This window comes from Oncorhynchus mykiss, chromosome 1 (assembly GCF_057628025.1).
Source record: "Oncorhynchus mykiss isolate SJ-2025 chromosome 1, ASM5762802v1, whole genome shotgun sequence".
NCBI lineage: Eukaryota > Metazoa > Chordata > Actinopteri > Salmoniformes > Salmonidae > Oncorhynchus > Oncorhynchus mykiss.
In genome coordinates this window covers 25,623,337-25,635,760 of record NC_143022.1, presented here as the reverse complement: position 1 = coordinate 25,635,760, position 12,424 = coordinate 25,623,337, and the positions used below count along the sequence as shown (strand labels likewise).

Below are 12,424 nucleotides of genomic sequence, written 5' to 3'. Positions count from 1 at the left end.
TACTGAACTTCGCCTTGCCTCAAGAGAAAATATTGTGTGCGCGAACAGCTGGAAAAAAACCCTGACAAACACCAAAACAACAACAACAACAAAATGTTGTTATAATATATCAAAATCAAATCAAATCAAATGTTATTAGGCGCATGTTATTAGTCACATGCGCCGAACACAACATGCTTACTTACGAGCCCCGAACCAACAACAGTTAAAAAAATACAGATAAGAATAAGAAATAAAAGTAACAAGTAATTAAAGAGCAGCAGTTAAATAATAATAGCAAAACTATATACAGGGGGGATACCGGTACAGGATACCGGTTAGTTGAGGTAATATGTACATGTAGGTAGAGTTATTAAAGATGATATAGATGATAACAACAGAGAGTAGTAGCGGTGTAAAGGGGGGGGGGGGGGGGGGGCAGTGAAAATAGTCTGTGTGGCCATTTGATTAGGTGTTCAGGAGTCTTATGGCTTGGGGGTAGAAGCTGTTTAGAAGCCTTTTGGACCTAGACTTGGCGCTCCGGTACCGCTTGCCATGCGGTAGCAGAGAGAACAGTTTATGACTAGGGTGGCTGGAGTCTTTGACCATTTTTAGGGCCTTCCTCTGACACCACCTGGTATAGAGGTCCTGGATGGTCCGTTCACACTACCCTCTGTAGTGCCTTGCAGTCGGAGGCCGAGCAGTTGCCATACCAGGCAGTGATGCAACCAGTCAAGATGCACTCGATGGTGCAGCTGTAGACACCAAGGAACTTGAAGCTCTCAACCTGCTCCCCTACAGCCCCATCTATGAGAATGGGGGCGGGTTCGGTCCTCCTTTTCCTGTAGTCCACAATCATCTCCTTTGTCTTGATCATGTTGGGGGAGAGGTTGTTGTCCTGGCACCACATGGCCAGGTCTCTGGCCTCCTGTCTATAGGCTGTCTCATCGTTGTCGGTGATCAGGCCTACCACTGTTGTGTCATCGGGAAACTTACTGATGGTGTTGGAGTTATGCCTGGTCGTGCAGTCATGAGTGAACAGGGAGTACAGAAGGGGACTGAGCACGCACCCCTGAGGGGCCCCAGTGTTGAGGATCAGAGTGGTGGATGTGTTGTTACCTACCCTTACCACCTGTGGGCAGCCCATCAGGAAGTCCAGGATCCAGTTGCAGAGGGAGGGGTTTAGTCCCAGGGTCCTTAGCTTAGTGATGAGCTTGAGGGCACTATGGTGTTGAACGCTGAGCTGTAGTCAATGAAAAGCATTCTCACACAGGGGTTCCTTTTGTCCAGGTGGGAAAGGGTAGTGTTGAGTGCAATAGAGATTGCATCATCTGTGGATCTGGAGTGGATCTAGGATTTCTGATGTAATGGTGTTGATGTGAGCCATGACCAGCCTTTCAAAGCATGGTTCAGTAGTCATTTAGGCAGGGTACCTTAGTGTTCTTGGGCACAGGGACTATGGTGGTATGCTTGAAACATGTTGGTATTACAGATTCAGACAGGAAGAGGTTGAAAATGTCAGTGAAGACACTTGCCAATTGGTCAGTGCACGCTCTGAATACATGCCCTGGAAATCTGTCTGGCCTTGCGGCTTTTTGAATGTTGACTTGTTTAAAGGTCTTACTCACATCGGCTGCGGAGAGCGTGATCACACAGTCGCCTGGAACAGCGGATGCATGTTTCAGTGTTACTTGCCTCGATGCAGCAATTTAAGTAATTTAGCTTGTCTGGTAGGCTCGTGTCACTGGGCAGCTCTCGGCTGTGCTTCCCTTTGTAATCTGTAATAGTTTGCAAGCCCTGCCACATCCGACGAGCGTCGGAGTCGGTGTATTACAATTTAATCTTACTCCTGTATTGACGCTTTGCCTGTTTGATGGTTTGTCGGAGGGTATGGAGGAATTTCTTAAAAGCTTTTGGGTTAGAGTCCCGCTCCTTGAAAGCCGCAGCTCTACCCTTTAGCTCAGTGCGGATGTTCCCTGTAATCCATGGCTTCTGGTTGGGGTATGTACGAACAGTCACTGTGGGGACGACGTGATCGATGCACTTATTGATGAAGCCAGTGACTGATGTGGTGTACTCATCAATGCCATCGGAAGAATCCCGGAACATGTTCCAGTCTGTGATAGCAAAACAGTCCTGTAGTTTAGCATCTGCATCATCTGACCACTTTTTTATAGACCGAGTCACTGGTGCTTCCTGCTTTAAATTGTGCTTGTAAGCAGGAATCAGGAGGAGAGTTGTGGTCGGATTTGCCAATGGAAGGGTGAGGGGGAGCTTTGTACGCATCTTTGTGTGTGGAGTAAAGGTGGCCTCGATATTTTTCCCCTCTGGTTGCACATTTAACATGCTGGTAGAAATTTGGTAAAACAGATTAACAGTTTCCCTGCATTAAAGTCCCCGGCCACTAGGAGCGCCGCTTCTGGATGAGCGGTTTCCTGTTTGCCAGTTCGTGGTGAGCAATCGATGTTCTGATGTCCATAAGTTATTTTCGGTCATAAGAGACAGTAGCAGCAACATGTACAAAATAAAAAAAATAAGTTACAAACATCGCAAAACACAAACAAATAACAGTTTGTTAGGAGCACGTAAAACGTCATCCATCCTCTCTGATGTCATTCTACTAAAGCCTGTCGCATGCTTCCCAGTTGAAACAGTTTGCACAGCACGGCCCCATTCTCATCGACGGGGCTGCTGTGGAACAGGTTGAGAGCTTCAAGTTCCTTGGTGTCCACATCACCAACAAACTACCATGGTCCAAGCACACCAAGACAGTCGTGAAGAGGGCACGACAAAACCAATTCCACCCTCAGGAGTCTGAAAAGATTTGGCATGGGTCCTCAGATCCTGAAAAGGTTCTACAGCTGCACCAGTACATCACTGGGGCCAAGCTTCCTGCCATCCAGGACCTCTATACCAGGCGGTGTCGGAGGAAGACTTCAACCACCCTTGTCATAGACTGTTCTCTCTGCTACCGCATGACAAGTGGTACCGGAGCACCAAGTCTAGATCCAAGAGGCTTCTAAACAGCTTCTTTCCCCAAGCCTTAAGACTCCTGAACATCTAATCAAATGGCTACCCAGACTACTTGCATTGCCCCCCTCTTTTACGCTGCTGCTACTCTGTTATTATCTATGCATCGTCACTTTAATAACTCTACCTACATGTACATATTACCTCAATTACCTTGCGTAGTCGATGCCCCCGCACATTGACTCTGTACCGGTACCCCCTGTACATAGCCTCACTATTGTTATGTTACTGCTGCTCTTTAATAATTTGTTTCTTTTATTTCTTATTATTTTTTTTCAGGCATTTTTTAAATATTTTTTAAAAACTGCATTGTTGGTTAAGGGCTTGTAAGTAAAAATGTCACTGTTGTATTCGGTGCATGTGACATAAAATGTGATTTGATTTTGATTTGTTGGTCCAGACTAGACTGTGTTCAATGCTGCCCCCTGCTGTTTATTTACATAACAGCAACCAGATCAGGCCTAGACCTCTTTCTGACGCACCGACTAGATGTTCTTCCATCTGACTAGTCCCCAGCTGTGTGTCTTTTGCTCTGTTCTATTCTGGTATTTCTGTTCTATTGCTGCTGTAGTTGTAAAGCCTATAGTAATTTACAGATTTGTTGTTGATCTTGATGTGCCACTGCCTCACTGCCTTTGCTATTTCATATTAGGTACAATTTGATGATGTGTCATTGCCGCTCACGGTTGTCTTGTGTTTTCTTTTGTGTGTTTGTGTGTATGTGTACCTGCTTGCCTGTGTGTGCGTCTGCTTGTGTGTTTGTGTGTGTGTTCCAGATGACGTGCTGGCCAGGGATGCCGGGGAGTGTGTAATCTGTCTGGAGGAGCTGCAGCAAGGAAACACCATCGCCAGACTGCCGTGCCTCTGCATCTATCACAAAAGGTGAGACGGTGGGACTAATCAAATGGCACCATGTCCTTTATATAGTGAACTACTTTTGATTAGGGTCAATTGGGGGCTCTGGTCAAAAGTAGGTTGCCACAGGAAATAGGGTGCCATTTTAGGACACACCTTCAGACTGAGCTCAGTTCCTGATCCTGACTGTACAATACGCACGCAGGCTCACAGGATTACACACAGCCTGAAATGACCACTAGATTAATTATACTCAGTGGGGCAATACATTTAGGCCCTTGCCATGTACTGTAGCTAAGGCCAGAGATATATGTGCATTCATGTGATGATGGTGGGTTTTCTCCTCTTTCTGTTCAGCTGTATAGACTCCTGGTTTGAGATCAATCGTTCCTGCCCTGAGCATCCTTCAGACTGACTGACCTCTGTGCTCCTACTCCTACTGTTCAAGGTGAGAGCATCTCCTCACCTCCTTCTCTTCCACACAGGAGACTGGTGACACGAGGTGTTTCAAAGAACATTATGATCCACATAGCTCACTCACTCGCTGCATAATGCATACGTAGTACACACACATATGACCACCCTCAATAAAACTCACATTCTTAGTCAGTTTGAAGCTAGAGCATACTGTAAGCGTAAATTATGCACTCGAAATAACCTTCTGAACTGTCTTTGTGTATCCACTTTAATGTATGGTTAACATCTCCCCTCCATTTCTCTCTTTATCTATCAGGACACTTTATGTTCCTATCATGGATATCTGGACACTGAAGTAACCAAAAAAACTAAACAATCAAAACAACCTATCTATCAATTGATCTATCAATCTATCAAGAGAATTCCTAGCAAACGGAACCAAAAGAAAAAACATTAAGCTTATACTTTCACTTCCACATGCATAAAAGAGTGCCCCTCCTCCCTGCCACCTCCCCCCTAGCCCTAAAGGCTGCTAACTGCCAGTCCCTATGTTGGCCCAACTAGGCTGACCATCCCTCCAGGCCAACTGCCTCACCAGGCTGCTTGGCCCCCCAGCCAGCCAGTCACCACGCCACACGGCCTGGTCCTCTCTGGGCTCCTCCGGGGGTCTGGCCCTTGCTCTGCTCTGCCTTCCATTTTGCCTCCTGAGTTTGTCCCTGCCTGGCTCCATATCACTCATCTGGATCCAGCCATCTCATGGCCTTCATCAGGAAGAGACAGAGGAGGATAATGAAGAAAAAGATGAAGAATAGGGCTGGATGAACCCTGTGTGCCAGGGCAGGGTCGACTCCCAGGGCGTTGTCTGGTAATGCAACAAAAGGCTTTCCCCCAATCCCCAGAGTTACAGCACCCACCCACCCAATCATTAGTTGAAGAGACATGCGCTTGTCTTAGTCTTTACTTTGAGGTGGAGCAGCGATGTGTGAAGTGCAGCATTGGTGTGGCAGGCAGGGTCTGTCTATGTAGGTTTCTGTTTGGGTTATGTGTGTGTGTGTGTGTGTGTGGAGGGGTGTAGATAATGCTTCTATATGTGTCGGGGCAGTGAAAATATCAGTCAGACTACACCTGTTCTGTGTGCGTTAGTGTGTGGATGGGTACGTCGTTTATGCTTGGTGGTGGGTGAATGTGTGTGAGTGTGCTTATGTGTCGTGGGGGACTGTTGGGGGTCGTTGGTTTATGTTTTTCTATGTTCTGGGGCTGTGAGGATGACGTCCGTAAGCATACATGTGGTGTGGTTGAGGTTGGGGTGATGATGCAGCCATCTCTGTAGTGTGAAAGCCTGATTTGCTAAAGGGTCAAATAGAAGTCTGAGACAATACTATGTGTTGGTCTGTGTTTGAAATGTTTACAATTTAGATGTCCATTTTCCCTGTGTGAATGTGGTATCGCTCCCTTTATTTTGCTAATGTTTACAGTTACATAAACTCAACATGACATACACGCTCTTTCTCCTTGTTTTTGTCCACCAGGTTTTTGCTGCGATGGGGAAACGCTGACCAGAATTTGTCATTTCCCTGTAAGGGCCTTGAGTGTGTTCATGTGTGTGTATGTGTGATGCCTCTTGGTCTAAGCTACTGTCTGTGCCCCACATGTTTTCTGATGAAATAGGTCAGGTCCTCTCTGGTTGTGTTGGCTGATGTGACTTAATGTAATGGACATATTAAAGACCTATCAACCCAAAAATGACAGTCACATCGTGGAGCTATTCCGGGGTTATAACTTATTTATTCACATTTAACAGGATTTGTTTTCGCAAATCTGTCAGAAAACATACATTACTCTTCAGAATGCCTCTAGTGTATAAAGAATAACAGAGTGATGATTCTGGAAGAAAAATACTAACATAGCTCAACAAATGGGTGAATATTTTTTCAATTTCTGTAGGGTGAAAATGTAGAGAATATAGTACCTGTGAGGCCACTATAAACAATGAATTAGCAAGCAGACAACCACCAAGCTTCAACTGAACAAGGAACACAGGGAAGACAGACTACGAGTCAGTTATGATAGAGTATACTATACATATTCATGTCTCCTGCTAACTGTATCCCTGCCCGACTCTGCTAAAGGGCCATATACCTTGATTTCATTTCATGTTTTGAGATGACTTTTTTTCCAAGGATGTGAATGGGTGCCTGTTTTGGAGGTACCAACTAATTGTTTGATGATTTTGATGTGCAATCTGTGGGATGAATACTGATAATGATATATACACAGTACCAGTCACAAGTTTGGACACAGCAACTCCATCAAGGGTTTTTCTTTATTTGTACTATTTTCTACACTGTAGAATAATAGTGAAGACATCAAAACCTTCAAATAACACATATGGAATCATGCAGTAACCAAAAAAGTGTTAAATAAATCAATATATGTTTTATATTTTAGATTCTTCAAAATAGCCACCCATTGCCTTGATGACAGCTTTGCACTCCATCACTCTCCTTCTTGATCAAATAGCCCTTACAAGCTTCAGGTGTGTTGGGTCATTGTCCAGCTGAAAAACAAATGATAGTCCCACTAAGCGCAAACCAGATGGGATGGCTTATCGCTGCAGAATGCTGTGTAAACCATGCTGGTTAAGTGTGCCTTGAATTCTAAATAAATCACAGATAGTGTCACCAGCAAAGCCCCCCCACACCATCACACCTCCTCCTCCATGCTTCACAGTGGGAACCACACCTGCAGAGATCATCCATTCACCTACTCTGCGTCTCACAAAGACACGGCGGTTGGAACCAAAAATCAAACATTTGGACTCATCAGAGCCACGGACAGATTTCCACTGGTCTAATGTCCATTGCTCATATTTCTTGGCCCAAGCAAGTCTCTTCTTATTATTTGTGTCCTTAAGTAGTGGTTTCTTTGCAGCAATTTGACAATGAAGGCCTGATTCACGCAGTCTCCTCTGAACAGTTAATGTTGAGATGTGTCTGTTACTTGAACTCTGTGAAGCATTTGATGCTTGATGGTTTTTACACTTGAAGTTCTTGAAATGTTCCGGATTGACTGACCTTCATGTCTTAAAGTAATGATGGACTGTCGTTTCTCTTTGCTTATTTGAGCTGTTCTTGCCATAATATGAACTTGGTATTTTACCAAATAGGGCTATCTTCTGTACACCACCCCTACCTTGTCACAACACAACTGATTGGCTCAAACTCATTAAGAAGGAATGAAATTCCACACCTGTTAATTGAAATGCATTCCAGGTGACTACCTCATGAAGCTCGGGCTCCAGGCCAGCTGTCTAAGGCAATTCATCTCAGTGCAAGAGGCGTCACTACAGTCCCTGGTTCGATTCTAGGCTGTATCACATCTGGCCATGATTGGGAGTCCCATAGGGCGGCGCACAATTGGCCCAGCGTCGTCCGGGTTAGGCCGGGGTAAGCCGTCATTGTAAATAAGAATTTGTTTGTAACTGACTTGCCTAGTTAAATAAAGATTCAATTAAAAAAAACATACAAAAAAGCTGGTTGAGAGAATGCCACGGGCGTGCAATACTACCATCAAGGAAAAGGGTGGCTACTTTGAAGAATCTCAAATATATTTAGATTTTTTTCTAACACTTTTTTGGTTACTACATGATTCCATATGTGTTATTTCATAGTTTTGATGTCTTCACTATTATTCTACAATGTAGAAATGTGTAAAATAAAGAAAAATGCTGGAATGAGTAGGTGTGTCCAAACGTTTGACTGGTACTGTATATAAATATATATATATAAATATATATATATATAATAAATAAATGACAAAATAAACATGCCTTTTCATGTAATTTACTTAACTAGATTCAGGCTTAAATGTTAAGTTCAACAAATCTACTCAATAAATAATGGTGTGCTAATGCTTGTCATTAAGCTACTTTGTTGACCCATCACCTAATGTTAAAAGGCAAAAGCTGTGTTCTCTTCTGTCCTGAATAGATTGATGGATTCTCTTGAGGAGAAAACTGGGATCACTCCTGTGACTACTTACAGGTGTTATTGCTCTGTTGCATAAAGCCTGGGTTGTTTTTCTCTAGTCTCATTGGCTTGTCTCAACACATGTCACCACTGAGCAAATAAGATTGTAAGAAGAAATCTTTAGAGACATGAGCAACTTCACCATGGCAATATAAATAAATACTTAACTCTCTATCAGAAGGGGCCATTTACAGTTTAAGTACAGTATGCACATATCAACGGCACAAAATAGAGCAGAAACAAAATGCAAACTGATGGATTTAGTTAATTACAAGTAGTCAATAAAAAATGTCAAGCCATACAGTTATATTGTAGTAAAATCTAAAGAAGCATTTAATTCTGAGGAACTTAAGAAGATTAACAGAGGACAGACAATAATACACAATTTGCCCTTGGGACTAGTCAGTCACTCACGCTACAAAAACAAATATACCAAACGCCTGACACCCAGTGGCAGACAGAGGTATTGCATCCCTAAGTAGTACTGTACACTTCATTCATTTATTCAGTGCTCTGTGATAAGGTGATAGCTTCAGTACCTTCAGTTACAGTAACTTCCCAGGATTCATTAGGTTATTTGGGGTCCAGAGTGGCCTTGAGGCCCTGCATGACCTCCATGGCAAGGGGTCCCATCTCCTCACGAAGCAACACTTGTTTCCCAGGCCCACCCCGTGCTTCCATGTGCATGTCCCGTCCAGTGCCACTGCTTTTCTACAGACTGAGAGAGAAACAGAGAAATATGAAGACAGGGATAAGAGAGAATGAGTTCCATGGTGAGGTACAAGGGGCCGATCAATGACGAGGTAGGAAAAACTAGGGAGAAAATATAGAGGAAAGAGAGACCTACAGTACCTGGCCAGTCTCTCAGTGAACTCTAGTGACCTCATCCTGGTCATTAGGGGTACATGACCATTATACAGTGGAAGTTTCCATCTCCAACATAACCCACAATCAGACCTCAGGAGAGAAAGAAGCCGTAAGACACTACTGTGCACACAAACATATACAAGTACATCAGTTTCCCAACTAGCAGCCCAAAGGCAGTTTTATTTGGCCCATCCAGTTTTCTGAGCAAAATAGTATTATTATTATTAAACTTATATATTTTTTTAATGTTCATTGTTGGACATAAAAGACTGTAAAAACACCAGGAAATCAGCACCAAGTGATTTACAGTGCCGTCGGAAAGCTTTCAGAACCCTTGACTTTTTCCACATTTTATTAGGTTACAGCGTATTCTAAACTTGATTTAAATCAATCTACACACAATACCCCATAATGACAAAACAAAAACAGGTTTTAAGAAATAAAAATACAGAAATATAACATTTAAATAAGTATTCAGACCCTTTACTCAGTACTTTGTTGAAGCACCTTTGGCAGCAATTGCAGCCTCGAGTCTTCTTGGGTATGACGTTACAAGCTTGGCACACTTGCATTCGGGGAGTTCTCCCATTCTTCTCCGCAGATCCTTTCAAGCTCTGTCAGCTTGGATGGGGAGCGTCGTTGCACAGCTATTTTCTGGTCTCTCCAGAGATGTTCGATCAAGTCCGGGCTATGGCTGGGCCATTCAAGGACATTCAGAGACTTGTCCCGAATCCACTCCTGCGTTGTCTTGGCTGTGTGCTTTGGGCTGTTGTCCTGTTGGAAGGTGAACCTTCACCCCAGTCTGAGGTCCTGAGCGCTCTCGAGCAGGTTTTCATCAAGGATCTCTCTGTACTTTGCTCTGTTCATCTTTGCTTTCGATCCTGACTAGTCTCCCAGTCCCTGCCGCTGAATTACATCTCCACCGCATGATGCTGCCACCACCATGCTTCACCGTGGGGATGGTGCCAGGTTTCCTCCAGACATGATGCTTGGCATTCAGGCCAAAGAGTTCAATTTTGGTTTCGTCAGACCAGAGAATCTTGTTTCTCATGGTCTGAGAGTCTTTAGGTGCTTTTTGGCAAACTCCAAGCGGGCTGTCATATTGCCTTTTACTGAGAAGTGGCTTCCGTCTGGCAACTCTACCATAAAGGCCTCATTGGTGGAGTGCTGCATAGCTGGTTGTCCTGCTGGAAGGTTCTCCCATCTCCACAGATGAACTCTGGAGCTCTGTCAGAGTGATCATCGGGTTCTTATTCACCTCCTTGACCAAGGCCCTTCTCCCCCGATTGCTCAGTTTGTCTGGGCTGCCAGCTCTAGGAATAGTCTTGGTCACCAACAGCACACATCAATAAACATTCATGTGTAACAGGAAGCTGGTTTGATGTTGATAATGATGTGTTTTCCTGTGTGCCAAATACACCAGATGTTGTTGTTGTTGTGGGGGGAGGCCAGAGGGAGGTGCTCATTTTGGAAGTGGGCTGCTCATTTGATGGCTACATGGAGCAGGCCTTTGCCCACAACAGCCCCTCGTTGCATGCTTGGACAGCATCGGGTGTAGGTGCAGGCTGGCGACGCTGATATTTTACAGTCTTGGACACATACACAGGCTTGCAGTGCATGGCCTCCAGATTGCAGGCCTACCAAGACTAGGACAAGGCAGTTGGCTAGGTATTGCTCTATTTCAGCTGTCGTGGACAGCCTGGCTGTTTGGAAAAGGAGGTGCTTTCTGAACCCTTGAGTGACCATGCATGTTTGAATGTACATTTGATTGGGGGATTCAAATAAAGTGTGTGTGTGTGAGAGTGAGTGTGAGAGTGAGTGAGTGAGTGAGTGAGTGAGTGAGTGAGTGAGTGAGTGAGTGAGTGAGTGAGTGAGTGAGTGAGTGAGTGAGTGAGTGAGTGAGTGAGTGAGTGAGTGAGTGAGTGAGTGAGTGAGTGAGAGAGAGAGAGAGAGAGAGAGAGAGAGAGAGAGAGCGAGAGAGAGAGAGAGAGAGAGGACACACCTGCTCAGTGCCAGACGGCTGAGCTCACGTGCACAGACTCGTCTCTGCCATGTTGCTGCCTGACTGCTTCACTCAAGGACACTCCATCTTCACCACACACAAAGCGGAATGCAGGGATCACTGCTCCTACTCACCACTCTATTAGGCTAATAATAGCATAATAATATTTAATCCGTACTTGAACAAAGGGACTACACAAGAACCACATAGGCTTACTGCACTTAATTGTTCAAGTGCATACCCTGCATCTATAGACATTATAGGTTGAAAGGTGAAAAAACAGCATAGACAAACATTATATTCACATCCTGTTTCCATTGATCATCCTTGAGATGTGATTTTCTGGATTTTTTTTTCTCATTTTGTCTGTCATAGTTGAAGTGTACCTATGATGAAAATTACAGGCCTCTCTCATCTTTTTAAGTGGGAGAACTTGCACAATTGGTGGCTGACTAAATACTTTTTGCCCCACTGTATATCTTGCACAGAATTCAACCTACCTGATGTGATGCAATTTTCCAGATATTTTACAACTTTTTTTCTCTGGCCTCCATTGATTTAGTCACCTTAATTCTGACCATCATACATGCATAAAAACTCCAATAACTTTATTATCTACACAATTAATTCATTATTTTACCCATTCGTCAAAAGATGCGTTTGGTTGCTGGATGAGTCTTATGATATAAGAGAAGCACAGAGAGGCCAGAAATAGCCAGACTTAAAAATTGGGTTAAGAAACCGAAGTTGGGTTTTGGAGAAACGGCATCAGTTTGTGCAAGCAATACAGCGGAAGAAGGCACGGCAAAAGAGTGGTGAACGCATAAACGTGGTCATGGAAAACGAGGAAGAGGGAGAAGAGCCGAGTGCAGTGGGAAGATGTGTGTTGAGGAAGAATGGCGCCAAGTAAAAACTGTATTCTGCTGTCGCTGATGGCTCAGAAATTGAACCTGACAAGAGTGAGTATGAATTACCTGTGGTGGCAAGTGTTGTGAAGACCTCCAAGTCTGAGCCTGATGGTCATGCAAAGGGGTGAGTGGGAGTGAGATTTTGGGAGAAAGTAGATCCCTGCCTTTTGGCTGATCCATATGCAGTCTCGGGCCAGGGTAGAAAAGAAGTTGGGTACTGTTTAATCGGTGAAGCTAGCTCAGCTGCAGAAAAGTACATGGGTATACTAGGTTTTACTGCAGAAGAGCTACAAGGTGTGTTGAACGAAAGGGTCCTGCCCTCCCAGGCTGTCGGCCTG

At 44.3% G+C, this 12,424-nt stretch overlaps 2 protein-coding genes and 1 long non-coding RNA gene across 4 annotated transcripts in view; 2 read left to right on the top strand and 1 right to left on the bottom strand.

Moving 5' to 3' along the window:
* Positions 1-8,191, top strand: part of LOC110513605 (E3 ubiquitin-protein ligase znrf1) — a 45,997-nt gene extending 37,806 nt beyond the window's left edge. Inside the window, exons 3-6 of one of the 2 annotated variants that reach the window (XR_016489864.1) lie at positions 3,786-3,891; positions 4,222-4,312; positions 4,598-5,146; positions 5,811-8,191. Coding sequence is in view for 1 of the 2 variants with exons in the window: in XM_021593400.3 (XP_021449075.1) it covers positions 3,786-3,891; positions 4,222-4,279 (164 nt within the window). In the remaining variant the exon portion in view is untranslated. Of the gene's footprint in view, positions 1-3,785; positions 3,892-4,221; positions 4,313-4,597 lie in introns of both variants that reach the window. The other variant, XM_021593400.3, reaches the window with a different exon arrangement.
* A 430-nt stretch (positions 8,192-8,621) lies between these two features.
* LOC149985450 (uncharacterized) lies at positions 8,622-10,477 on the bottom strand. The gene is made up of 2 exons (XR_016489965.1): positions 9,162-10,477; positions 8,622-9,027 (listed from the first exon to the last, which is right to left on the bottom strand). It is a non-coding gene; the product is annotated as an uncharacterized LOC149985450 (long non-coding RNA).
* A 1,522-nt stretch (positions 10,478-11,999) lies between these two features.
* snrkb (SNF related kinase b) overlaps positions 12,000-12,424 on the top strand; it is a 49,187-nt gene continuing 48,762 nt past the window's right edge. Inside the window, exon 1 of the mRNA XM_090213227.1 lies at positions 12,000-12,137. The gene's annotated coding sequence lies outside the window, so the exon portion shown is untranslated. The remainder of the gene's footprint in view (positions 12,138-12,424) is intronic.